This window comes from Geotrypetes seraphini, chromosome 1 (genome assembly GCF_902459505.1).
Source record: "Geotrypetes seraphini chromosome 1, aGeoSer1.1, whole genome shotgun sequence".
Lineage (NCBI taxonomy): Eukaryota > Metazoa > Chordata > Amphibia > Gymnophiona > Dermophiidae > Geotrypetes > Geotrypetes seraphini.
In genome coordinates, this window is record NC_047084.1 from 59,824,281 (window position 1) to 59,850,348 (window position 26,068).

Consider the following 26,068-nt stretch of genomic DNA (forward strand, 5'->3'; position numbering starts at 1 on the left):
CCTCCTCCTCAACTTCTTTTGGCTGGGACAGATTATATTGCTGTTACATTGTATGACCTTATGTGAGTTTTGGCAAAGGTGTCAGCAAACTCCATCTCTGCTCGCAGAATGCTCTGGATCAGAAAACAGGCTGGTGATTCTACTTCCAAGGCTACAGTTATTGTTTGGCAAAGGTCTGGATGACCTTATGTATTCTGTGATAGACTGTCGCCCTAAGACTGCCTGATAGCAGATCCAGGACCTCTAGAGGTTCTGGTTGCTCTAATTTTTGTGGCTTATAATTACCATATACAAGTACCACGTCGCAGAGATTTTCACAGGGTTCCTAACAACGGTATACTGGCTATAGGCATTCCCAGCCTTCCACCCTCAGCGCCCTCTTCCAAAAAGGCACGACACTAGGCCTAGGGATGCCCCTGTCCAGAAAGAAGGCTGTCTCTCAGCATTTCTTCTCGCCTGGATTCACATTATGTCCGACCAGTGGCTCTTGGATATTATTTAGTTGGGCTACAAACTGGAATTTGCCTGGCCTCTGACAAATTGGTTTGTGGACTCTCCTACAGGTCACCCAGCCAATGCGCTCAAGGTTCAAGCCACCATTCAGTGCTTGCTGGATATTCAAGCTATAGAGCCAGTGTCGCATGACCTCTCAGGCTCAGGCAGATACTCTATATATTTTATTGTGCCAACGAAAGATTTCAAAGATTAGAGGCCTATTCTGGATCTTCAGCACATGCATGCGGCTCTCAAGGTTCCACGCATTCGCATGTAGACTGTGCATTCAGTCATTACAATAGTGGCCCCAGGAGAGTTTCTTACCTCTTTGGATCTTACGGAGGTGTACTTGCACATTCCTTTTTTTATCAGCCCACCGCAACGTTTTGCGGTTTCATGTTCTGGAACAGCATTACCAATTCCTGGCTCTGACTTTTGGGCTGGCGACAGTGCCCCAAACCTTCATCAATGTGTCTCCAGGTTCACTCTTACTTAGATGACTGGTTGATCAGATTCCTCATTATCTGAGGGGTGGCAAGTGGTGGAGCGGATGCTCCAGGTGCTTGAGGAGCTGGGCTGGATTGTCAACTTCAGAAAGCAATCTGATACCCACAAAGTCACTGGCATATCTAGGAGTTCTTTTCAACATGGCTGTGGGCCGCATCTATCTATCAGAAGCCCACAGGCAGAAACTGTGTGCTCAGATTTCTTCCCTTCTAAAGCAGCCGGCTCATTTGGCTTGGGACTATTTTCAAGTTCTGGGATACATGGTTGCCTTGGTGGATGTGGTTCCTTGGGTGAGGGCACACACATGTCCTCTTCAGCATGTTTTGCTCTCTCACTGGGCTCCGTACAGGGATGCCTTACAGGCCTGTCATCCTTGGATTCTGGAAACTTGAGCACATATGGCCTGGTACTTACCCTGCTAAGCTCTGTTCCAGTAGATAGGTGGAACCTAAGCACATTACTGGGCAGACTTCTATAGTCTATAACCCAGAAATATCAATGAACAAAGAAAATTTAACTTAATCATGGATTTGTAATGCATATACCTATTGGGCAGACTGGATGGGCTCTTCAAGTCTTTATCTGCTGTCATTTTTCATTTAGTTATTGAAGCGCGTTTCAATTGTATTGAACATAAGAAGTTAAGAAGTTGCCTCCACTGGGTCAGACCAGAGGTCCATCGTGCCCAGCGGTCTGCTCCCGCGGCGGCCCATCAGGCCTATGACCTGTGAAGTGGTCCCTGACTATTCCTATAACCTACCTCTACTTCTATCTGTACCCCTCAATCCCCTTATCCTTTAGGAACCTATCTAAACCTTCCTTGAACCCCTGTAGCGTGCTCTGGCCTATCACAACCTCCGGAAGCGCGTTCCATGTGTCCACCACCCTCTGGGTAAAAAAGAACTTCCTAGCGTTTGTTCTAAACCTTTCCCCTTTCAATTTCTCCGAGTGCCCCCTTGTACTTGTGGTTCCCCACATTCTGAAGAATCTGTCCCTGTCTACCTTCTCTATGCCCTTCAGGATTTTGAAGGTTTCTATCATGTCTCCTCTAAGTCTCCGCTTTTCCAGGGAGAATAGCCCCAGTATTTCCAACCTGTCAGCATATGAAAAGTTTTCCATACCTTTTATCAGTTTAGTCACTCTTCTCTGAACTCCCTCAAGTACTGCCATGTCCTTCTTGAGGTACGGCGACCAGTACTGGACACAGTACTCCAGATGTGGGCGCACCATTGCACGATACAGCGGCATGATGACTTCCTTCGTCCTGGTCGTGATACTCTTTTTAATGATACCTAACATTCTGTTCGCTTTCTTTGAGGCTGTCGCACACTGTGCCGATGCTTTTAATGTTGTGTCCACCATCACCCCCAGGTCTCTTTCAAGGTTGCTTACCCCTAGCAATGATCCCCCCATTTTGTAGCTGAACATTGGGTTCTTTTTCTCTACATGCATGACCTTGCATTTCTCAATGTTAAAGCTCATTTGCCACTTTTTTGCCCACTCTTCCAGCCTCGTTAGGTCCCTTTGCAGGTCTTCGCATTCTTCCGCGGTTCTAACCCTGCTGCAGAGTTTGGTGTCATCCGCAAATTTAATAACCTCACATTTTGTTCCCGCCTCCAAGTCGTTAATAAATATATTGAACAGGAGCGGTCCCAGCACCGACCCCTGTGGATATCCGCTCGTGACCCATTGCCAGTCTGAGTAATGGCCCTTTACTCCAACCTCTGTTTCCTGCCTGCCAGCCAGTGTTTGATCCGTCGGTGGACATCCCCTTGCACCCCGTGGTTCCACAGCTTCTTAAGCAGCCGTTCGTGGGGTACCTTGTCGAAAGCTTTTTGGAAGTCAAGATAAATGATGTCTATGGATTCCCCTTTATCCATCTGGCTGTTTATTCCCTCAAAGAAGTACAGTAAGTTTGTGCGGCACGACCTTCCCTTGCAGAAGCCATGCTGGCTTGCCTTCCGCTGACTATTGTTTTCTATGTGTTCGCAGATGCTGTCCTTAACCAGTGCTTCCATCATCTTTCTCGGAACCGAGGTCAAGCTCACCGGCCTGTAGTTTCCCAGGTCACCCCTTGATCCCTTCTTAAAGATGGGCGTGACATTTGCTATTTTTCAGTCCTCCGAGATCTCCCCAGTTTTTAAAGATAGGTTACATATTTGGCGAAGTGTATCCGCTATTTCGTTTCTCAGTTCTTTTAGTACCCTTGGGTGGATGCCGTCCAGACCTGGTGATTTGTCGCTCTTCAGTCTGTCTATCTGTCGGAGGACATCCTCTTGGCTTACCTCTAGTTGGACCAGCTTTTCATCCTGATCCCCACTTATGATCTCCTCGGGTTCTGGAATATTGGATGTGTCCTCTCTCGTGAAGACTGACGAGAAGAACTTGTTTAACCTGTCAGCTATCTCTTTTTCCTCCTTTACCACTCCCTTCTTGTCTCCATCATCCAATGGTCCCACTTCCTCCCTTGCCGGTTGCTTCCCCTTCACGTACCTGAAGAATGGTTTGAAGTTTCTTGCTTCCCCCGCCAGTCTCTCTTCATATTCTCTCTTTGCTTTCCTAATCACTCAGTGACATTCCTTTTAGAAACATAGAAACATAGAAACATAGAAAGATGACGGCAGAAAAGGGCCATAGCCCATCAAGTCTGCCCACTCCACTGACCCACCCCAATAGTTTAGATGCTAGTGACTCGACCTGCGTAGGGATCCCACGTAAGTGTCCCATTTTCTCTTAAAGTCGAGCACGCCGGTGGCCTCGACCACCTGCACCGGAAGCTCATTCCAGTGGTCCACCACCCTTTCCGTGAAAAAATACTTCCTGGTGTCACTACTAAATTTCCCCCCTCTAAGTTTAAGCGGATGCCCTCTTGTGGTCGAGGGTCCTTTGGGGAAGAGAATGTCATCTTCTACCTCGACACGTCCCGTGATGAACTTAAATGTCTCAATCATGTCCCCCCTCTCCCTGCGTTCCTCTAGAGTGTAGAGCTGCAGTCTGCTCAGTCTCTCTTCGTACGAGAGACCCTTGAACCCCAAGACCATCCTAGTGGCCATCCGCTGAACCGACTCGACTCTAAGCACGTCTTTACGGTAATGTGGCCTCCAGAATTGCACACAGTATTCCAGGTGAGGTCTCACCATGGTTCTGTACAGCGGCATTATGACTTCTGGTTTCCGACTGACAAAACTTCTATTGATACATCCCATCATTTGCCTTGCCTTGGATGTGGCCTTCTCCACCTGTTTGGCAGCCTTCATGTCTGCACTGATGATTACTCCCAAATCTCGTTCTACTGAGGTCCTAGCTAATGTTACTCCATTTAAGGTGTAAGTTCTGCACGGATTTCTGCTACCGAGGTGCATGACCTTACATTTCATAGCATTGAAGCCTAGCTGCCATGTCGAGGACCAGTTTTCCAACATACGAAGGTCCTTTGTCATGCTATCCTGTAAAAAGCTTCCACTTACTATGTTGCACAGTTTTGCGTCATCGGCGAATAATGTTGCTTTACCCTGTAGTCCTAGTGTCAAGTCCCTTATAAATATGTTAAAAAGGAGAGGACCAAGGACCGAGCCCTGCGGCACTCCGCTGGTCACCTCTGATGCTTCAGATAGGGTACCGTTAACCACTACCCTCTGAAGTCTACCACTCAGCCAATCATTGACCCATGCAGTTATCGTCTCACCCAACCCCATTGATTTCATCTTGTTTAGCAGCCTGCGGTGTGGTACGCTGTCAAAAGCCTTGCTGAAATCCAAATATACTATGTCCAGAGACTCTCCTGAGTCCAACTTTCCTGTCACCCAATCAAAGAAGCTGATGAGGTTGGATTGACACGACCTACCCTTAGTGAATCCATGCTGACTAGGGTCCCTAAGATTCCCCTCATCCAAGATCATGTCCAACTTACTTTTAATTAGTGTTTCCATGAGTTTACATACTATCGATGTGAGACTCACTGGTCGGTAATTCGCAGCCTCCGCTCTGCAACCCTTCTTGTGTAGAGGAACAACATTCGCCGTTTTCCAGTCCAGGGGGACTCTCCTCTTTTTTAGGGAGAGATTGAAGAGCATGGCTAATGGTTCCGCCAGGACATCGCACAGCTCTCTGAGCACTCTTGGGTGCAGTCCATCTGGACCCATGGCTTTGCTGACCTGGAGTCTTGACAATTCGCTGTAGACATCAGCTGGTGTGAACTCGAAATTCTGAAATGGGTCTTCCACGTTTGACATTGCTTCCAGATGTGGCCCTTGCCCCGGTGCCTCGCAGGTAAAAACCGAGCAGAAATATTCATTCAGTAGTTTGGCTTTATCGGAATCTGTTTCCGCGTAATTCCCGTCCGGTGTTTTGAGGCGTACTATCCCGTTTGTGTTTTTTTTTCTGTCACTAATGTACCTGAAGAAGGATTTGTCCCCCTTCTTAATGTTCTTTGCTAGAGTTTCTTCCACTGCAAGTTTGGCCTCCCTGACTGCTGTTTTGACTGCTGCAGACCTGGTCCTATATTCAATGTTAGCTTCACCTGTTCCCGTACGTTTGTATGAAAGAAACGCTCTTTTTTTCTCCTTGACGAGGTACGCGACCTCTTTAGTGAACCATTTGGGTTTTTTGTTTCTTTGTTGTTTATTTACTGATTTTATGTAGCGGATAGTTGCTTCGTGTAGGGTCAATTTCAGGTTTGACCACATGGCTTCCACATTATCAGTTGCTTCTTGATCCTGCAGCGTCTGATGGACGAATTCTCCCATACGTGCGAAATCAGTGCCCCGAAAATTGAGTACCCTCGTTTTTGTTTGTGATTTAGGGAAGCCTTTCCTGAGGTTGAACCATACCATGTTATGGTCACTGGTAGCCAGCGTTTCTCCCACTGAGACTTCCGAAACACTCTCGCCGTTTGCAAGTACGAGGTCCAGGATGGCCTCGGCCCTAGTGGGCTCTAGCACCATTTGTTTGAGCTGTACTCCCATCATGGACGTCAAAATCCTCCTACTACAACAAGTTGACGCTGAGAGTGTGTTCCAGTCTACATCAGGCATGTTGAAGTCCCCTAGCAGAACAGTGTCCCCCCGTAGTGTAATATTTTCAATATCTTCAATCAATTCGTTATCCTTGTCCTCTGTTTGTCTTGGAGGTCTGTATACCACACCAAGGTACAGGCACTTTTCTCCACCTCTGGCCAGGTTGACCCAGATGGATTCCCCGGTGTACTTAACATCTGCGATCCTGGTTATCTTGATGTTCTCTTTGATGTAAAGTGCTACCCCTCCTCCTAGCTTACCCTTCCTGTCTTGTCGAATCAGGTTGTATCCTGGTATATTTGTATCCCACCCATGGGAGTCCGTGAACCATGTTTCTGATATTGCCACTACGTCTAGGTCCGCATTCACAATTTCTGTTTCCAGTTCTAGAAATTTATTCCCTAAACTATGTGCGTTAACATACATAGCTCTCCACTCTGTGTGTTTGTTAAACCCCTGTAGAGAGTTTCCTATCTGACTCGAAGTGTCTCCTAGTGAACCTTTAGCAGTGATGGTACTTACCTCGGACTTAGAAGCGCAGTTTTGGATCGCCACATCAGGATTGTTTCTTACTGCACTGGTATTTAAGTGAGTACCCTCCCCCGACTTACCTAGTTTAAAGCCCTTCGAAGCAGGCGGGCTAAACGGTGTCCGAAGACGTTCTTACCTCTGTTGGTTAGGTGAAGTCCGTCTGGTCCCTGGAGTCCCTGTAGTGCCTCTCCATGATTTAGGAATCCGAAGTTCAATTCTCGGCACCATCGCTGTAGCCATTCGTTTGTCTTCAGGATGCGTTCGTCTCTATCTCTTCCCTTGCCCCTAACAGGAAGAATAGAAGAGAATACTACCTGTGCTCCTGTCTGCTTCAGCTTTTCCCCCAGAGCTCCGAAGTCTCTAGCTATGTCCTCCGGCGCGTTCCTGGCAGTGTCATTTGTTCCGACGTGGATAAGCAGCATGGGAAAGTGGTCCCGGGGCCCGAGAAGTCTATCAAGTCTGGCGGTCACGTCCCGTATTCTGGCTCCCGGCAGGCAGCAGACCTCCCTCGACTGCATATCCGGTCTGCATATTGGTCCCTCGGTGCCTCTCAGCATGGAATCCCCGATGACTATTACTCTGCGCTTCTTTTGGGGGGGTCGATCTGTTGTGGCCTGAGATGGAGTCGTGTGTTGAACATCGGTAGTCTCTTCCTGCTTCAAGTCGATAGTCTCTTCCTGCAAGACCTGGAATCTGTTCCTTAGGTTGAGTTGTGGAGTTGATGTGGAGCTACCCTGGTAAGAGAAGGGATAAGAAGGTGAAGAGATTGTAGATGGGGGGGGGGGGGGTCTCCTACGTTTACCTGTGGAGGAGGTCACTAACTGCCAGGAGTCAGTGCCTCCAGCCATCTCCTGGATTCCTACAGTTGGACTCATCATCGACGGCCCTGGTGTCTCAGTGAAGGACCCGTCACGGGCCTGTTCGGTGATTTGGGACAGCTCCTGCACTATTCCATCGATGTAGGCCTCATCCTCTCTAATGTGTCTCAGGCGCTTCACCTCCTCCCTGAGGCTCTGTAATTCCTGCATGATAATGTCGTCCTGTTGGATGACCTCCTCTGTTTGTGTAGAGGCCGTGTTGTACTGCTGCGGGATGGTCTCGGTCTGGACGGAGACCTCCTTCCCCGGTGTTGTGTTCTCCTCCGTCTGTGCATAGGCTGAGGTCACCTCCCGAATCACCTCCGTGTAGGGAATTGCAATCTTGCTTGTAGGCTTCACACTTCTTGTGCGCCCTGCCATACCTAGGTAATGCCTGCAAATGAGAAAATGAGAGAGATTAATATCAATGAGTAAATGAGAGAGAATAAGTGAGAGAGAGTAAATGAGAGAGAAAGATAGTATGTTAGTGTAGGGTGTCTGCTGGATAGAGTTGAAGTTAGGATGTCAGAGAGATTTAAGCTGTAGGGTGCGTAGGGTGAATGATTTGGAGGAACGATTAGAGTGTAAAAGATGTGTGGTGTAAGATCAGTGCTTGTAGGATGTAAGATTGAGGTTAGTGAGCCTAGAATTGGCTCTACTGTAAGGCTCTCCTTAAGGCTCTTCGCCGCGCGCCGAACGGCTGCGCGCCGTTGGCTTGCCTCCTTTAATGGAGGAGCCCGGACGCTGACTGCTGACGCGGTGGGGTGGGCGGAGCTTCCTCTCGCCGCGACCCCGCAAGCCCCACTAGGTCTCTGGCGCTGCTAGCGCCTTGCTCTGCCTCCCGCTGCGTTCACCAGCTCCTCTCCTCTCCCCTCCGATCCACTAGCTTCTCCTGCACGCCGCGAGTAGAGCAGCACCCGTTGGCTTGCCTCCTTTAATGGAGGAGCCCGGACGCTGACTGCTGACGCGGTGGGGTGGGCGGAGCTTCCTCTCGCCGCGACCCCGCAAGCCCCACTAGGTCTCTGGCGCTGCGAGCGCCTTGCTCTGCCTCCCGCTGCGTTCACCAGCTCCTCTCCTCTCCCCTCCGATCCACTAGCTTCTCCTGCACGCCGCGAGTAGAGCAGCACCCGTTGGCTTGCCTCCTTTAATGGAGGAGCCCGGACGCTGACTGCTGACGCGGTGGGGTGGGCGGAGCTTCCTCTCGCCGCGACCCCGCAAGCCCCACTAGGTCTCTGGCGCTGCTAGCGCCTTGCTCTGCCTCCCGCTGCGTTCACCAGCTCCTCTCCTCTCCCCTCTGATCCACTAGCTTCTCCTGCACGCCTACTGATTGTCATTGGTTTGGTCCTTTTTCCATTTTCTGAACGATGTTTTCTTATCCTTTATCGCCTTTTTCACTGCATTTGTTATCCACACCGGGTTTTTTGTTTGATTCTTTTTGCACCCTTTTCTAAACCTGGGGACGTACAGGTTCTGTGCTTTGTGCACCGTGTCCATGAGTAGGGACCAGGCTTCTTCTACAGTCTCCCATCTTCCCTGAGCTGCTGCTGAGTTTCTTTCCCACCATTTTCCTCATGGCCTCGTAATTCCCTTTTCTGAAATTGAGTGCTGTCGTTGTGGTTCTTTTCACCTTTGATGTTCCTATTGCTAGCTTGCACTGGATCATGTTGTGATCGCTGTTTCCTAGTGGCCACCTCCTTTGCGGGTCCCCCTAGCCCGTTGAGGATTAGGTCGAGAGTGGCATCTCCTCGTGTTGGTTCCGTGACCAGTTGTTCCATGAAACAATCCCTCATAGCCTCCATGAATTTTGTTTCCCTCGTGCAGTTTGAGTATCCAATACTCCAGTCTATTCCAGGGTAGTTGAAATCCCCCATCACCACCACACTTCCGCTTTTGCATACCTGCCTCAATTCAGCCTCCAGGTCCTGGTCATTTGCTTCTGATTGTCCTGGTGGGCGATAGTACAGTCCCAATTTTATGTCTGCTCCATTTCCTCCTGGTAGCTTAACACATAGTGATTCCAAGCCGTCCGCCCTTACTGTTGTTTCCATCCTGGTTGAAGGAATGGAGTCCTTTATATATAGCACTATTCCTCCACCCATCTTGTATGTCCTGTCTCTCCTATAGAGCTTGTACCCTGGTATGACCACATCCCAATTGTTGTCCTTGGACCACCATGTTTCTGTGACTCCAATTATGTCTAGGTCCTCCTTACTGGCTATGACTTCTAGCTCTCCCATTTTGGTTCTTAGGCTCCTTGCATTAGTGTATAGGCAATTTAAGTCCCGGTTGTTTACCTTCCCTGTTGGTTTTCCTCGTGGTTTGGTGCTCCTGCCGACCCCCTCATGGGCTGCCAGTCCCCGAGCCTCGTTTCGTTCATCCTCCTCCTGTGGTATGTCTGTTTTGTCCTCATCCTCCTCCTGTGGTATGTCTATCTCGTCCTCAGCCTGCTTCCCCATTTTTGGATGTCCCTCTGGCTCCTGCTGTTCTCTCTTCTTCCTGCTCTTTAGTTTCGTTTGTTCCTTGGGCCCCTGTATTGCATCTTTGGGTCCTTTTTCCAAAATTTCCCACTCAGTCTCGAGGGGTGCTGCAAGGGGCTTATCAGCTGTTGCCATGACAATAGGGGAGCTGGCCCATTAACCATTAGCTCAGAATTCCTACTGAAAAGTGTGTTAAAAGCAAATGCAATCTTTTCTCGTTTGTTTCTGCCCCTGCTCTGTTTTAAAAGCAGGAAAGATTTTGTGAATGCCTTTTGTTTTGTGATCTGCTCTATCCGTGAGCTTTTAAACCCTGTCTTTTAACTAAAAACTGTTAAAATAAAGACGCTTCTTTTCTGGCCACATCATTTCCAGGTGGGGGGTTTTGACTAAGCCTGTTTCCCCTATTTCCGCCTACGTGGTCAGAAAAGCGCATTTCCGCCGCGTCATTTACCCTATTTCCGCCTACGTGGCCAGAAAAGCGCATTTCCGTCGCTTCATTTACCCTATTTCCGCCTATGTCATCAGAAAAGCGCATTTCCGGTAGGGGCAGGCACTCCCATTTCCGGTGATGTCATCAGAAATTTCCGGGGTTAAACACGCCCCCATTTCCGGTGATGTCATCAAAAAGTGCATTTCCGGGGCGGGACATGAGGGGGTGGGGCAATGGGAGGGGCGGGGCTTGAGGGGCAGGGCATGGGTGGGGGTGGGGCCATGGGCGGGGCTACCATCATTCATTCCTATGGGAGTGGCGGGGCCATGGGTGGGGCAGGGCTACCACCATTCATTCCTATGGGAGGGGAGGGGCATAGGCGGAGACTAAGGTGGGATAATGGGCGGGGCTTAACCCGGAAGTGAACGCTGATTGGTCGATCCTTATCTCTGACAGCTGTCAATCATTTTGACATGAGGTGTACCCATTATACTACTCTTCTCTAACATGGTCTGGAAAGAAGCCGGCAAGGATGGATCCGCGTCTGAAACCAGACCACCTGCTTTAGCTGGAGGTTCCACAGAGGCAGTGGAAATGTGCTTCGACTTGGAAGTCTTGGGCATCTTAAGCATCACCGCTGGAACTTTCTTCTGAGCTATCTGTCCTGAGGATACAGGGGAATATACAGCAGACGTCGTCAAGGAAAGAGCTGCTGCAAACGAAGAAGGTCTGATGAGGCTCGAGGTCAAAGCAGTGGAGGCAGGAGGACCCTCTGTCGAAGGTGAGACTGAGGTCGGCTTTGGAGTCGAAGAAGTGGTCGAATCCATCCCAAAGAGCTTCTCCACTGAAAGTAGACGACGTTTAAGGGCTCGAGGTTGAAGAATAGCACAGCGCTCGCACGACTTCAGGTGATGGTCTGGCCCAAGGCGCTTGAGGCACCTACTGTGTGGGTCCATGAGAGAAATCGCACGTTGACACTGGCTACACTTCTTGAAGCCTGTTGCTGGCCAGGACATAGGAGGGAAAAATAGCCGCTGCAAAGTTAAAGCCCCTGGGCTGCGGCCTAGCTGCCTACCCCAGCAGCCAAACGGAAGAAATAATTTTTTTTTTTAAACTAGAAATAAAAGAAATACAGCAATTCGTGAAGAAAAAGAACACAAACTGCGGTGAGAGAAGGTACAAAGTAAGTAAGTTGAACGCAGAGAGCCAAAGAGGGACTTTTTGGCTCCGTGGAAAAATGAGAACTGAGGAGATGCACCCTGTGCTGGGCAGGAAGGCAGTCGCACATGCGTGGAGTGGCTGACTCGAAACTTTTAGTTTCTACAAGCAAGTCTGCTTGCGAGGCTTCTGCATTGGGGCTCCGTCGATGATGTCACACTTATGTGAGAATAGTCTGCCTGCTTGTCCTGGGATAAAGTCCATTTCAGGAACATCGTCTCTCCACAGTGTTTCTTTGGTTTCTCTTGATCATTTACTATGTTACTATGTAATACCATCTGTACAGAATCTTATATTCATTCTCTATAAGATTGCTAGCTAAAGATACATTAAGTAGATAGCTCAGGTTCTGCGCCCACATTTTATGTTCATATGTTGTTCCCAAATCCCACTCCCACTTGTGGCTATAGTTTCTAAAAGAGAACTAATAGCCAATAAAACATTAAACAGTACAACCGTGACACAAATCCCCTGCCCATCCCACTAATGACTGCCCTCTCCAATTGTGTTTCCTGCATATTAAGTTCACCCCATGCCTTCTTTAGAACATAATTTTGGATCGGTCATATTGAAACATGATGACGGGGCAACCCAAACTCACTAGTCCTGTATAAGAAAGAACTCCTCCATCCTCTGGGACGTGTTCATAATCCCAACTGCTCCCATTGTCAATAAGTTGGTTCTATTGTCCCTGGGTCAAAACCAGGTGCATATCGTACTGCAGAGAAAAATATTTATCTTGTCCCTTTCTTTCTCTTCATCCATGTACAGCAGTCCCCCCTCTCCCCTTCCTTCCATCCTAGTGCAGCACTTCCCTCCTCACCTCTTTCCTTCTATCCAAGTGCAGCATTTTTCTCTTTCCCGTTCCTCCCTCTGTCCTCCCTCCCTGGAACTAGCAGAACAATTACCTTGTGGTCTAGAGTAGGTCAGGAAGCACTGATCCCCAATTGCTCATTCCCTTGTCAGTTCCAAGGCTCAAAATGGCAGTTGTGACCTCTCATGGTAGTCTCACAAGAATTTACGGCCACCATTTATAGGGTTACATTACATTAGTTTCTTTTATTCTGCCAATACCTTGCCGTTCTAGGCGGATTACAAAAGGAAGAAATTCTGGTCATTTCCAGAAGATTACAGGGAAGCTATTGGTTGTAACATTTGGAGTCTGGTGATAGAGTAAGGATATTGGTTGTATCAGGAGTATCATATTTCTTGAACAGCCTGGTTTTTATTTCCCTCCTGAAGGTTCTGTAGTATGGTGCTGAAATCAGTAGATTGGAGATGTGGCTGTCTAATTTATTTGACAATGGAAAAATCCAGATGCATGGCCCTGCCCCATTCTGACCCTTCCCATTCCACCTCCAGCGGACCCCATTCTGCCTCCAACCCAACCTGGTGTGATATCATCTGTGCATGCTTGTTGAAGGCTCTCCAGACATGGCTGGAGCTCAGGGCTTTCCAAATCCCTGCCAGTCCTCTAAAAAGAGGACATGTCTGGGTTCTCCTGAACGTCTGGTACCCCTAACCTTTTAGAACTGTGGAGATGGCAAGGGAAGCAGTGATTGGGGATAGCTTCTTCCTGACCTACCCTAGGACCCTAGCGAATTGTTCCAGTAGGTCCGGGGGAAGAATGCGTGTGAGCTGTTTTAGAGCTATAATACCAAGAAATTTGCTCCATTATGCAAAACAATAGCACATTTTTAAGAAAAACTGAGCTTTATGTAATCAGTGGCTTTAATCAACCCCAGGATGTGCATTAATTTTTTTATTATTATTTTCTGATCAGGCACAATCACATTCATGGGGAAATGTTCAATTCGCATGGTTTTTCCAACTTTAGGTTTTTCTGGACAACCCTAGTGCCCAAGCACACTTGGAGTTAATGCAAGAGTTCTGCAGACTGTGTCCTGAATTCTCTCGCCTCCTTCTCCCTACTCTCATTATACGTGCCTCCGACCTGCAGGGGCCGTTGTGAGCACCGTCTCTGGCGAGCACCGGCTCACAGACTCCTTCTTGGTTTGTTGGCGAAACTGAAAGTGAAGAGTTGCTTGTTTTGGGGGCCGCGGCGTGAAGGAATCCTGGCTGTGGGGTCCGGGGCATGCGGTCGCCTCTTTCTATCAGCAGACGGGCACCGAAAGTAGTTCATGGCCGACTGTTTTGACCGGGCCCCTGGGGCCGGCCGTGGACGGGGTCGAGCGGGACAGAAGCCGGGTGGTAGGGGACAGCAACGACAGCAATGGGAGGATGCTCGTACCCCGGGTTTCAGGGCCTTGACCGGCGAACAAACGTCGCAGCAGACTGCATCGCCGCCGGCCTTCATCCAGCAACAGGGACCACTGAGACCGCCTAAAACTCTTCCGCCTCTCCCAGAACACTCCACAGGTAACGGTTGCACGTACCACCCCCTCCCTCATTCTCTCCACCGTCGTATGTGTGTAGATACCACCCATTCCTGTATATATAGTCAGTGTGCTTACGCCCCCTCCATCTTCTTATGTACATGTATATATATTTGTGCGATGATCTTGCATGTACGTGTGTATATATTTGTGCGATGATTCTTCAAGTATAAACATGGCATCCCTATATGTGCATACGTGTTTATACTTTTGCTGCACTTTTATTTGCATGTATGTTGTTCTTTTTGTCTGCATACGTTTATGTACTGCTATGCTCCTGTAGGAGAGTGGCGTAGTGGTTAAGAGCTACAGCCTCGGCACCCTGATATTGTAGGTTCAACTTCAAACCATGGGCAAGTCATTTAACCCTCCACTGCCCCAGGTACATTAAACAGACTGTGCGCCTGCTGTGACAGATAGGGAAACCTGTTCTGAATGAAATATCAGAACTGTCAAGGAACAGTTTTTCAAGAGATTGACTTTTCAGCTGGTACACATTGTTTATTGTTTCTAACAGGTAGGAGAAGGAGACTGCTCCTGGGAAATTTGGTGGGACTAGGGCCTGAGTGGCTGCCTTCTCATTCTGACATATTTTGCCAGGTTAAGTTAGCTGGACTGTCAACAAAATCAACCAGGTTGTGCACCCATTTAAAGGATTCTTGGGAGAACACCTCTGGGTCATTCCATACCAAGTGGTCTAAAAAAAATAATAATAAAAAAAAAGAGCAACTCACCATTATGTCTCAGATTTTATATGTAGAACTAGCAAAGCATTAAAAAAGTTTCCCAAAATATCAGGTCCTTAGTTGCAATAGTCACTGAGCTAGACCCCCCCCCCCCCTTGTTTTACTGGGTGCTGCTGGTAGCATCATGCACAGCAGTAAATAAAATGTCATTCTTAGCAGCCCAAAATTTTACCTGACAATAATTAATGAAAAATACTAATTTTTGACAGGCCAGCACAACTTTTTATGCCAGTTTCAGCGATGCTAGTATGAGCATCATGGATGTAAAAGCCCACTTAAACATTTGCGCAGTGTACCTTAAAACTTGTCACAGTTTATTGTGACAGATTTTGACTAGTTTATCAGCTGCTCCAGAGCAAAAGTAGATATAGTACAGACTTCAGATTTTATCATAGATTATCCTTGCACTGGACACTACCCTTTCAAATTTGCAGCAATTCAGTTTGAATAGCTGCATCAGGACATTCAAATTTTGCACCATTGACACAAGAGCTGAAATTTGTCAAGGCAAGGCTAGAAAATGTATATGAAGTAGGTGTTGCGTTGGTCCATGGTGGCTTTGCCACTACTGGTTTCCAAATAAGCAAACCAATATCCCCATCACCATAGCTTCCACATCCAATAACCTTTCAACAACATACACAGGTGGGTTTCTTTTCCACAGGATCCCAAGCCTGTATGTGGGTTTCTTTTCCACAGGATCCCAAGCCTGTTTGTGGGTTTCTTGTCCTCAGGATCCCAAGCCTGTATTATCTGGACTACTTGAACTTTTGTGAGGCTTCATTAGTCTGCAGCTGATTAATTTCAGGAACATTATACTGCCAAACAGATGATGTCACTGATGGAGCTGGAGTAACTGCCTGGAATCCATCAAGTATTACTTCTTGAAGGCCAGTAAAAGGAACTTGCTGGACTATGTGATGCATAAAGCTTATTGAGGTGTGTCTCTGTTTAGTGGAGTTTTCACATATGTTTCCAATCCACCACTCTTTGTCATAAATACAAGCAATATATTCCCCTGGCTGAAGGTCTTCTACTAGAATTCCTTTTTCATCATTGTCACTAATCTTGGCTAAAAATGATGTTGCATCATTTGAAACACTTCTAACCTGAACTGACATTTCATTGATTGGCAAAACATGATTTTCTCTTGTTCCTGATAGGGTGTGGCCATGCTGGAATCTTTCCTCTTGCAAAGTTTTTTCTTGTTCAGTTTGCTCTTTGCTGATGAAAGCAAATTTAACTCCATGAATATTTTCATTGCAAAAGTCAAAGAGATCTTTAGGCTTGAGTATCTGGCATTCAAGTGGATGCTGCAAGCTTGCTCTAGGTGCTAAGAGCTTTGTTGTGTCTGCAGTGTCATCATATGGTGACTTGCCATGACTTGTAGTAAAAAAATTCCATTCAACAGTCATTCCAAAATCTCTCTTATATCATCACAAATAAAGAAAATTCTAGAGCAGGGGTAGGGAACTCCTGTCCTCGAGAGCCGTATTCCAGTCGGGTTTTCAGGATTTCCCCAATTAATATCCATGAGATCTATTTGCATGCACTGTTTTCAATGCATATTCATTGGGGAAATCCTGAAAACCTGACTGGAATATGGCTTTCGAGGACCGGAGTTCCCTACCCCTGTTCTAGAGCTATTACTAAAGTAGTGGAGGTGGTATATTTGAGCAAACGTTGCCTTTATATACTTGATTAATTCTTTCATGAAAACATGCACAGCTATTGTATCTTGGCACAGGTAATCACTGATAACACAAAAATTCACAATTTGCAACTCTTGATTGTGATGGAAATAGACAACAAATGGATGAAGTGTTGCCTAACTATTCTTCCAATGGAAACATTGCACTGAGTCTTGAACAACAAACGAATAATTTTCAGCAAAGTCCATTAGCACAATAAGCTTATCTTCCATATGTCGCTTTTAGGAGTTTTCAGATTCAAACTCTGATCCTTTGCTATGTAGTGATGGCATGACAAATTCCAAATTTTTGTTGCAACTTCCTGAGTAAATTCTTCTGTTGTCAGATGCTTTGCTTAGTTTCCAAGGTATCCCGAAGTGTAAAAACCAGTGGTCTCAAACTCAAACCCTTTGCAGGGCCACATTTTGGATTTGTAGAGGTACTTGGAAGGCCTCAGAAAAAATAGTTAATGTCTTATTAAAGAAATGACAATTTTGCATAAGGTAAAACTCTTTATAGTTTATAAATCTTTCTTTTTTTGCAAAGTCTTAATAATAATTTTGGGCTAAAGAGTCTTAATAATAATTTTGGGCTAAAGAGATATATGATCAAGAAACTGTTTTATTTTACTTTTGTGATTATAATAAACATACCAAGGTTCCCTGGGCCACGAGTTTGAGACCCACTGCTTGTGCTCAATCGGCTCTTCTGGATCACTATCTTTGTAATAGGTGGCAATTGCGGATTCTACCTCTTCTGGTCCAGGGCACTTTTCACAGCGATGAAGCATATACATTCCTTGTATTCCAGGCTGCAAACTACTTTGCCAAGAAATTCCTTGTAATTCTCATTGATTGATGCTCCATTAATCATAAGCGTTACATTCTGATGAAGTGCACAAACACAAATGGCATGCATTCCTGCTGATCCAGTTCACAAAATTTTGAGAATCCAATATCTGGTCCATTTTGATTCTGGTACCAGACAAAACATTTTCTGTAAATTGCAAACCAGCAACCATTTCTGTTTGTATGTCTTAATTACTGAAATTCTCACAGGCGTATTATCCTTCTTTTCAGGACACAGTCTCCTGAATTCATCATCTTCAAAAAAAATTCTGTACCCTGCTGACAATTTCTACTGATGGCTTCCTTTCTTGTCAGTTTGCTGGAAGTGCCAAAATTCCCTTTTCTGCCTTTATCTTGGCTTCTGAAACATCAAACACTGCTGGATTACCTTGATCACTTTTCTCTCTTACATGGATCACAATCGGGGTTTAGATCTATGTTTAGTACTGAGACAGTAATTGCTGCTATTTTGGACAATTTAAGCAATCTATTTAGCATAGGTCGTAGTGCCTTGATTATGCAATTCGATTTGAGTTCCGCTTTCGATCTGGTGGACCATGAGAAGTTATTGGAATGTTTGGATGCAATAGGCATTGGAGGTGAGGTGTTAGAATGGCTTTGATCTTGCGGCGGCTATTTTCTCTTCTATGTCCCGGCCTGTCACGGGCTTCAAGAAGTGTGGCAAGTGCCAGCGCGTGATCTCTCTTACGGACCCACACCGTTGCTGCCTCAAGTGCCTTGGGCCGAAACATCATCCTAGATTGTGCTTGCGCTATCAAACACTTCAGCCTCGAGTTTTCAATCGTCGTTGTATTTTGGTGGACAAACTCTTCGAGATGGAATCTTCTACTGATCCCTCGACTTCAAAGGCGACCTCGGCCTCGACTCCTACCGAGGTTCCTCCTGCTTCTACTGCTTCCATCTCGAGCCTCATCAGACCTTCCTCATTTGCAGTGGCTCTTTCTTCAACGACATCTGCTGTATCTTCCCCTGTTTCCTCAGGTCAGACAGCTCATCAGTCGGTTCCAGCGGTAGTGATTAAAGTGCCTAAGACTTCCAAATTGAAGCACACTCACACTACCTCGAAGGAACCTCCAGCCAAAGCAGGTGGTCCGGTTTCAGACGCGGATCCATCCTTTCCGACTTCTTTCCAGACCATTTTGGAGAAGCAGTTCCTTCAGTTCCTTACTAATATGGGACCGAAGCTTTTTCCTCTTATCCAGCCTGGGCATTCAGCAGTCTCCCGTGAGGTCGAGCCACTTCCACTGTCTCAGGCTGACCTTTCACACTCTTTGCAGGGAGCAGAGTGTCTGGTCTGGCATCAGTGCACATACAGCAAGGAGCAGATTCTTTGCAAGTGCCTCGGAAGGAATCCTCACACTCTATACAAGGAACAGAGTCTTTGGGAGTGCATCAAGGTTCCTCCATCAAGCCTCTGGAGCTTCGATCTACAGCCTCCAGTCCCATACATTCGTTGATACCATCGGCTGCTTCCGTCTCCGAGGCGAAGTCTCCTTGATCTTCGAGATCTGCTTCCAGGCATAGTTTTCATCGACGATCGAGGCCTTCTTCGAGGCATCCTTCCAGGCATAGTTCTTCTAAAGAAAGACTTTCTTCCACTAAGCCACGATCTACTCCAACCTCGACTAGACCACCGACTCCTCGTTTGAGGTCTCCAATGCTGGACCTCGAAGATGTCCCGGTTTTGATTGCCTTGTCCAAGTCACCATATTCCTTTCATGCCTTTTTTCCTGCCGAAGCTTCATCTTCGACTCAGGCTACCTCGACTTCCTCGAGTCCTTCTCGAGGCAAAGCATTGGCAGATCAGCTATCTTTCTCATCTTTTCTTTGTCAGATGGCTGTGGACTTGGACCTTCAATTAGATACTGGCTCCAAATACTCTAAGGAGTATCTCGAAGTCATGCATCTTCCTCAACCTCCGGCAGAGTCTCTTAAGCTTCCACTTCATAAGCTTTTGAATCAGACTTTTGGTCGATGCATGGAAACACCTTTTTCCATACCAGCTGTTCCAGGAAAATTGGACTCTAGGTATAAAACTGTTCATCGCAAAGCGTTTGACAACTTCCAGTTATCTCATCAATCCCTGCTTGTCGAGTCCTCCTTAAAGAGGTCCCATCCTTTCAAGGTTTATACCACCGTTCCTCCTGGAAGGGAAGGGAAAACTATGGACAAATTCGGACGTCGCATCTATCAAAATGCTATGATGTCCTCTAAAGTCCTCAATTATAATTTTCAATTCATCACTTATTTTGAATTCCTTATTTCTCTATTGCCAAAGTTTTTGACTTATCTGGATACTCAAAAGCATTTTGAATTTCAAGAAGTCCTGGCTTCTTTAACCCAACTCAGATTGCATCTCCTGCAGTCATCTTACGATGCCTTCAAGTTGTCTGCCCGGGCAGCTGCTTGTTCTGTGGCTATGCATCGTCTTGCTTAGCTTCGTACCATTGACATGGACCCTAATTTTCAAGACCGCTTAGCTAATATCCCTTATGACGGCAATGACCTTTTCGATGAATCCATCAAGGCAGCCACCAAGAAATTGTCTGACCATGAGAAATCCTTTGCTTCTATTATCAGACCCAAGCCGAAGCCAGCTCCTACAAAACCTGCACGCCCTGCTCCTATCTATCAGCGGCGTTTTACTCCGAGTACGGCTCCTTATAATCGCCCTCCTCTAAAGAAACAGCAGCCTCAGAAACAACAGAAACCTCAACCTTCTGCTGCACCTAAGGCTACTCAGCCTTTTTGACTGTTTAAAACAGAGCATAACCTCCACCGTTCTGACTCTGTCTCATTTTCCCCCTGTAGGAGGTCGTCTTCATCATTTCTACCACCGATGGACGATAATTACATCTGACCTCTGGGTACTTTCATCAGGGAAGGATACTCTCTTCATTTCTCTCAGATTCCACCAGAGCTTCCTCCAAGAGAGTATCCTTCCAATCCATCCCAGATCGCCCTTCTTCTTCAGGAAGCTCAAGCTCTGCTTCGTCTCCATGCCATTGAACCTAGTTCCCTTGGAACAGCAGAACAGGGGTTTTTATTCCCGTTACTTCCTTGTTCCGAAGAAGACGGGCGATCTGCGACCCATTCTGGATCTCATAGAAACATAGAAATAGACGGCAGATAAGGGCCACAGCCCATCTAGTCTGCCCACCCTAATGACCCTCCCCTACCTTTCTCTGTGAATAGATCCCACGTGTCTATCCCATTTGGCCTTAAAATCAGGCACGCTGCTGGCCTCAATCACCTGTAGTGGAAGACTGTTCCAGCGATCAACCACTCTTTCAGATCTCGGGGCTCTCAACAAATTCCTAGTCAAAGAAAAATTTTGAATGTTGTCCCTGGCATCCCTTTATCCCCTTCTCGAGCAGAACGACTGGTTATGCTCTCTGGATCTCAAGGAGGCCTACACTCATATCCCCATTCATCCAGCCTCCCGTCAATATCTCAGATTTCGGGTGGGAAATCTGCACTATCAATACAGAGTACTACCCTTCGGCCTGGCCTCGTCTCCCAGAGTGTTCACCAAGTGCCTGGTAGTGGTAGCAGCAGCTCTAAGGATTCATGGTCTTCAGGTATTTCCCTACCTCAATGACTGGCTCATCAAAGATTCCACATCTCAAGGGGTTATTGTAGTGACTCAACGGACTACCTGGTTCCTACAAAGTTTGGGATTCGAAATCAACTTTCCCAAGTCTCAACTTCAGCCCTCACAGAATCTACAATTCATTGGAATTGTTCTGGACACTGTCCAATTCAGAGCATTCCTTCCACAACAACGAATGGCAGCTCTTCTTCAACTCTGTCATACAGTGTCTTCCCGCTCTTCCATCTCAGCGAGACACATGATGGTACTTCTGGGTCACATGGCCTCCACAGTACACGTAACTCCTTTTGCCAGACTTCACCTCAGAATTCCTCAGTGGACCCTGGCATCTCAATGGACGCAAGTTTGCGACCCTCTTTCTCGATACATATCAGTCATTTCTTCATTGAAGCAGTCTCTCCATTGGTGGATGCTCTCTTCCAATCTTTCCAGAGGCTTGCATTTTCAAACGCTCCCTCATCAGAAAGTCCTCACGACAGACTCTTCGACCTATGCTTGGGGCGCTCATCTCGATGGTCTCCGTACTCAAGGCCTCTGGACCAGTATCGATTGTCAGTGTCATATCAATCTGTTGGAACTCAGAGCGATCCTTAAAGCTCTCAATGCTTTTCAACATCTGCTTCACGACCAAGTAGTCCTCATTCGGATGGACAACTAAGTCGCCATGTATTATGTCAACAATTAGGGGGGGGACGAGGTCTGCCTCCCTTTGTCAAGATGCTCTGAAGGTTTGGGACTGGGCAATCTGCCACAACACCTTCCTCAAAGCTGTCTACGTTCAAGGGGCAAAAAATTGTTTGGCGGACAACTTGAGTCGTCTACTGCAGCCTCACGAATTGACACTCCATTCCTCTCCTCTTCATCACATTTTTTCACAGTGGGGAACACCTCAGATAGACCTTTTTGCAACTCCCCACAACTACAAACTGCCTCAATTCTGCTCCAGGATATACTCTCCTCATCGCCTCGAGGCAGATGCTTTTCTTCTGGAATGGACGAATTTCTTCCTCTATGCATTCCCTCCATTCCCTCTCATTCTCAAGACTCTGGTCAAGTTGGAGAACGATTATGCCACCATGATTCTAATTGCTGCTCGGTGGCCGAGACAACCTTGGTACTCCCTTCTCCTTCAACTCAGCAGCAGGGAGCCATACCTTCTACCAGTTTTTCCTTCTCTGCTTACACAGAGTCAAGGATCTCTGTTTCATCCCAACCTGCAATCTCTACACCTGACAGCCTGGTACCTCTCAACATAACCCCTCTTCAGTTTTCTCAATCTGTAAGAGATGTTTTAGAAGCTTTTAGGAAGCCTACCACTAGGCAATGCTATCATCAAAAGTGGACTAGATTTTCTACGTGGTGTTTTTCTCATCATAAGGAGCCTCAACATTCCTCCTTATCTTCTGTTTTGAACTATCTTTTGCACTTATCCAATTCTGGCCTCAAGTCTACATCTATTCGAGTCCATCTCAGTGCATTTGCGGCTTTCCATCAGCCTATTAAAGGGAAACCCCTGTCTGCTCATCCGGTGGTTTCCAGATTCATGAAAGGACTTTCCAATGTCAAACCTCCTCTCAAACCGCCTCCTGTGGTTTGGGACCTCAATGTTGTCCTTGCCCAACTGATGAAGCCTCCATTTGAACCAATGTCTACGGCTCATCTGAAGTATCTCACTTGGAAAGTGGTGTTTCTCATAGCCCTCACTTCTGCTCGAAGAGTCAGTGAGCTGCAAGCTTTAGTTGCTGACCCACCATTCACTGTGTTCCATCATGACAAGGTGATTCTTCGTACTCATCCTAAATTCCTCCCTAAAGTGGTCTCGGAATTTCATCTCAACCAATCCATTGTTCTTCCAGTGTTCTTTCCAAAGCCTCATTCTCATCCTGGAGAAGTTGCTCTTCATACTCTGGACTGTAAAAGTGCTTTGGCCTTTTATTTGAAACGCACCAAACTACACAGAACTGCTCCTCAACTTTTTGTCTCCTTCGATCCAAATAAGTTGGGACATTCTATTTCTAAGCATACCATCTCCAACTGGATGGCGGCTTGTATCTCATTCTGCTATGCCCTGGCTGGGTTACCCCTTCACAGTAAAGTCACAGCCCATAAAGTCAGAGCTATGGCAGCTTCAGTAGCTTTCCTCAGTTCTACACCTATTGAGGAAATTTGTAGAGCTGCTACTTGGTCCTCGGTTCATACCTTCACTTCTCACTATTGTCTGGATACTTTCTCCAGACGGGATGGACAGTTTGGCCAAACAGTATTACAAAATTTATTCTCCTAAATTGCCAACACTCCCTCCATGCCATTCTGGTTAGCTTGGAGGTCACCCATATGTGAGAATATGCTGGCTGCTTGTCCTGGGATAAAGCTCAGTTATTTACCTTAACAGGTGTTATCCAGGGACCGCAGGCAGCCATTCTCACTACCCACCAACCTCCCTTGGTTGGCTTCTCTGCTAGCTATCTGAACTGAGGAGATGCACTCTACGCTGGGCGGGAAGGCACTCACGCATGCGCGGTTCAGGCGACTCAAAACTTCTAAATTCTACAAGCAAGTCTGCTTGTGAGGTTCCGCATCGGGGCTCCGTCAATGACGTCACCCATATGTGAGAATAGCTGCCTGCTGTCCCTGGATAACCCTGGTAAGTAACTGTGCTTTAGCACCAGCCGTGGTGGTAGCAGCTCTGATGCTCAGAATTCTATGAGCGCCAGAAATGTTACCACCGTGGCTAAAATCCACACTACAGTTTTGTAAAAGAGGGAGGGATTAGTTTGTGATTACATATTCCATACTAGGCGAAGGTGTTTTCTGTGTTCTGTGTGTTCGAAAGACATGGTTTTTTGTTAGGATTGACTGCAGGATTGATCTGTACTAGTCTGGCTTGTTTAGTTTTACAATGGGTGTATTGATGTTGTACTGTTCACTTCAGTATGTAAGGTGCTGCCTTTTCCTAGGTACTCATGTGTGACGTGTGGCTTGTTACTAAAAATCATGTTTTTCGTACAGATGGAGGAGTGTGTTAAAAAATGATGGGCCCTGGGTGTCACATATGCTAGGTACGCCACTATAATACCTGATTGACTTTTTTACTTTTGCAAATAAGAAACAGGAGAAATTTGCATCTGAACTTTGTCTTTCTTCCTGCCTGTTAAAGATTGCAAATTTAAGAAACATCATCATCATCTTTTGTCATATCAGGCAGCATAATGGGGCAAGGACTTGGAAAATCTAATCATGTCTTCAAGTTCTTATGTGAACATAGTAACATAGTAGATGACGGCAGATAAAGACCCGAATGGTCCATCCAGTCTGCCCAACCTGATTCAATTTAAATTTTTTTTCTTCTTAGCTATTTCTGGGCAAGAATCCAAAACTTTACCCGGTACTGTGCTTGGGTTCCAACTGCCGAAATCTCTGTTAAGACTTACTCCAGCCCATCTACACCCTTCCAGCCATTGAAGCCCTCCCCAGCACATCCTCCACCAAACGGCCATACACAGACACAGACCGTGCAAGTCTGCCCAGTACTGGCCTAGTTCAATATTTAATATTATTTTCTGATTCTAAATCTTCTGTGTTCATCCCACGCTTCTTTGAACTCAGTCACAGTTTTACTCTCCACCACCTCTCTTGGGAGCGCATTCCAGGCATCCACTACCCTCTCCGTAAAGTAGAATTTCCTAACATTGCCCCTGAATCTACCACCCCTCAACCTCAAATTATGTCCTCTGGTTTTACCATTTTCCTTTCTCTGGAAAAGATTTTGTTCTACGTTAATACCCTTCAAGTATTTGAACATCTGAATCATATCTCCCCTGTCTCCTTTCCTCTAGGGTATACATATTCAGGGCTTCCAGTCTCTCCTCATACGTCTTCTGGCGCAAGCCTCCTATCATTTTTGTCGCCCTCCTCTGGACCGCCTCAAGTCTTCTTACGTCTTTCACCAGATAAGGTCTCCAAAACTGAACACAATACTCCAAGTGGGGCCTCACCAATGACCTGTACAGGGGCATCAACACCTTCTTCCTTCTACTGACTACGCCTCTCTTTATACAGCGCAGCATCCTTCTGGCAGCAGCCACTGCCTTGTCACACTGTTTTTTCACCTTTAGATCTTCGGACACTATCACCCCAAGGTCCCTCTCCCCGTCCGTGCATATCAGCTTCTCTCCTCCCAGCATATACGGTTCCTTCCTATTATTAATCTCCAAATGCATTACTCTGCATTTCTTTGCATTGAATTTTAGTTGCCAGGCATTAGACCATTCCTCTAACTTTTGCAGATCCTTTTTCATATTTTCCACTCCCTCTTCGGTGTCTACTCTGTTACAAATCTTGGTATCATCTGCAAAAAGGCACACTTTTCCTTCTAACCCTTCAGCAATGTCACTCACAAACATATTGAACAGGATTGGCCCCAGCACCGAACCCTGAGGGACTCCACTAGTCATCTTTCCTTCCTTCGAGCGACTTCCATTAACCACCACCCTCTGGCGTCTGTCCGACAGTCAGTTTCTGACCCAGTTCACCACTTTGGGTCCTAACTTCAGCCCTTCAAGTTTGTTCAACAGCCTCCTATGAGGAACTGTATCAAAGGCTTTGCTGAAATCCAAGTAAATTACATCTAGCATATGTCCTCGATCCAGCTCTCTGGTCACCCAATCAAAAAATTCAATTATGTTCGTTTGGCACGATTTACCTTTTGTAAAGCCATGTTGCCTCGGATCCTGTAACCCATTAGATTCAAGGAAGTACACTATCCTTTCTTTCAGCAACACTTCCATTATTTTTCCAACAACTGAAGTGAGGCTCACCGGCCTGTAGTTTCCTGCTTCATCCCTGTGACCACTTTTATGAATAGGGACCACATCCGCTCTCCTCCAATCCCCAGGAATCACTCCCGTCTCCAGAGATTTGTTGAACAAGTCTTTAATAGGACTCGCCAGAACCTCTCTGAGCTCCCTTAGTATCCTGGGATGGATCCCGTCTGGTCCCATCGCTTTGTCCACCTTCAGTTTTTCAAGTTTCAAGTTGTCCACCTTCAGTTTTTCAAGTTGCTCATAAACACCCTCCTCCGTGAACGGCGCAGAATCTACTCCATTTTCTCGTGTAACTTTGCCAGACAATCTCGGTCCTTCTCCAGGATTTTCTTCTGTGAACACAGAACAGAAGTATTTGTTTAGCACATTTGCTTTCTCCTCATCACTCTCCACATATTGG

At 46.6% G+C, this 26,068-nt stretch overlaps 1 protein-coding gene across 4 annotated transcripts in view; it reads left to right on the forward strand.

The window, feature by feature from the left end:
* Nucleotides 1–26,068, forward strand: part of PAIP1 (poly(A) binding protein interacting protein 1) — a 190,961-nt gene that overhangs the window by 38,946 nt on the left and 125,947 nt on the right. Inside the window, exon 1 of one of the 4 annotated variants that reach the window (XM_033931742.1) lies at nt 13,039–13,909. The exons of 1 other annotated variant lie outside the window; for it this stretch is intronic. In XM_033931742.1, coding sequence (XP_033787633.1) covers nt 13,672–13,909 — 238 coding nt within the window. In that variant the 5' untranslated portion in view covers nt 13,039–13,671. Of the gene's footprint in view, nt 1–13,038; nt 13,910–26,068 lie in introns of those variants that run through there. 2 more of the 4 variants (XM_033931751.1, XM_033931732.1) reach the window with 2 other exon arrangements.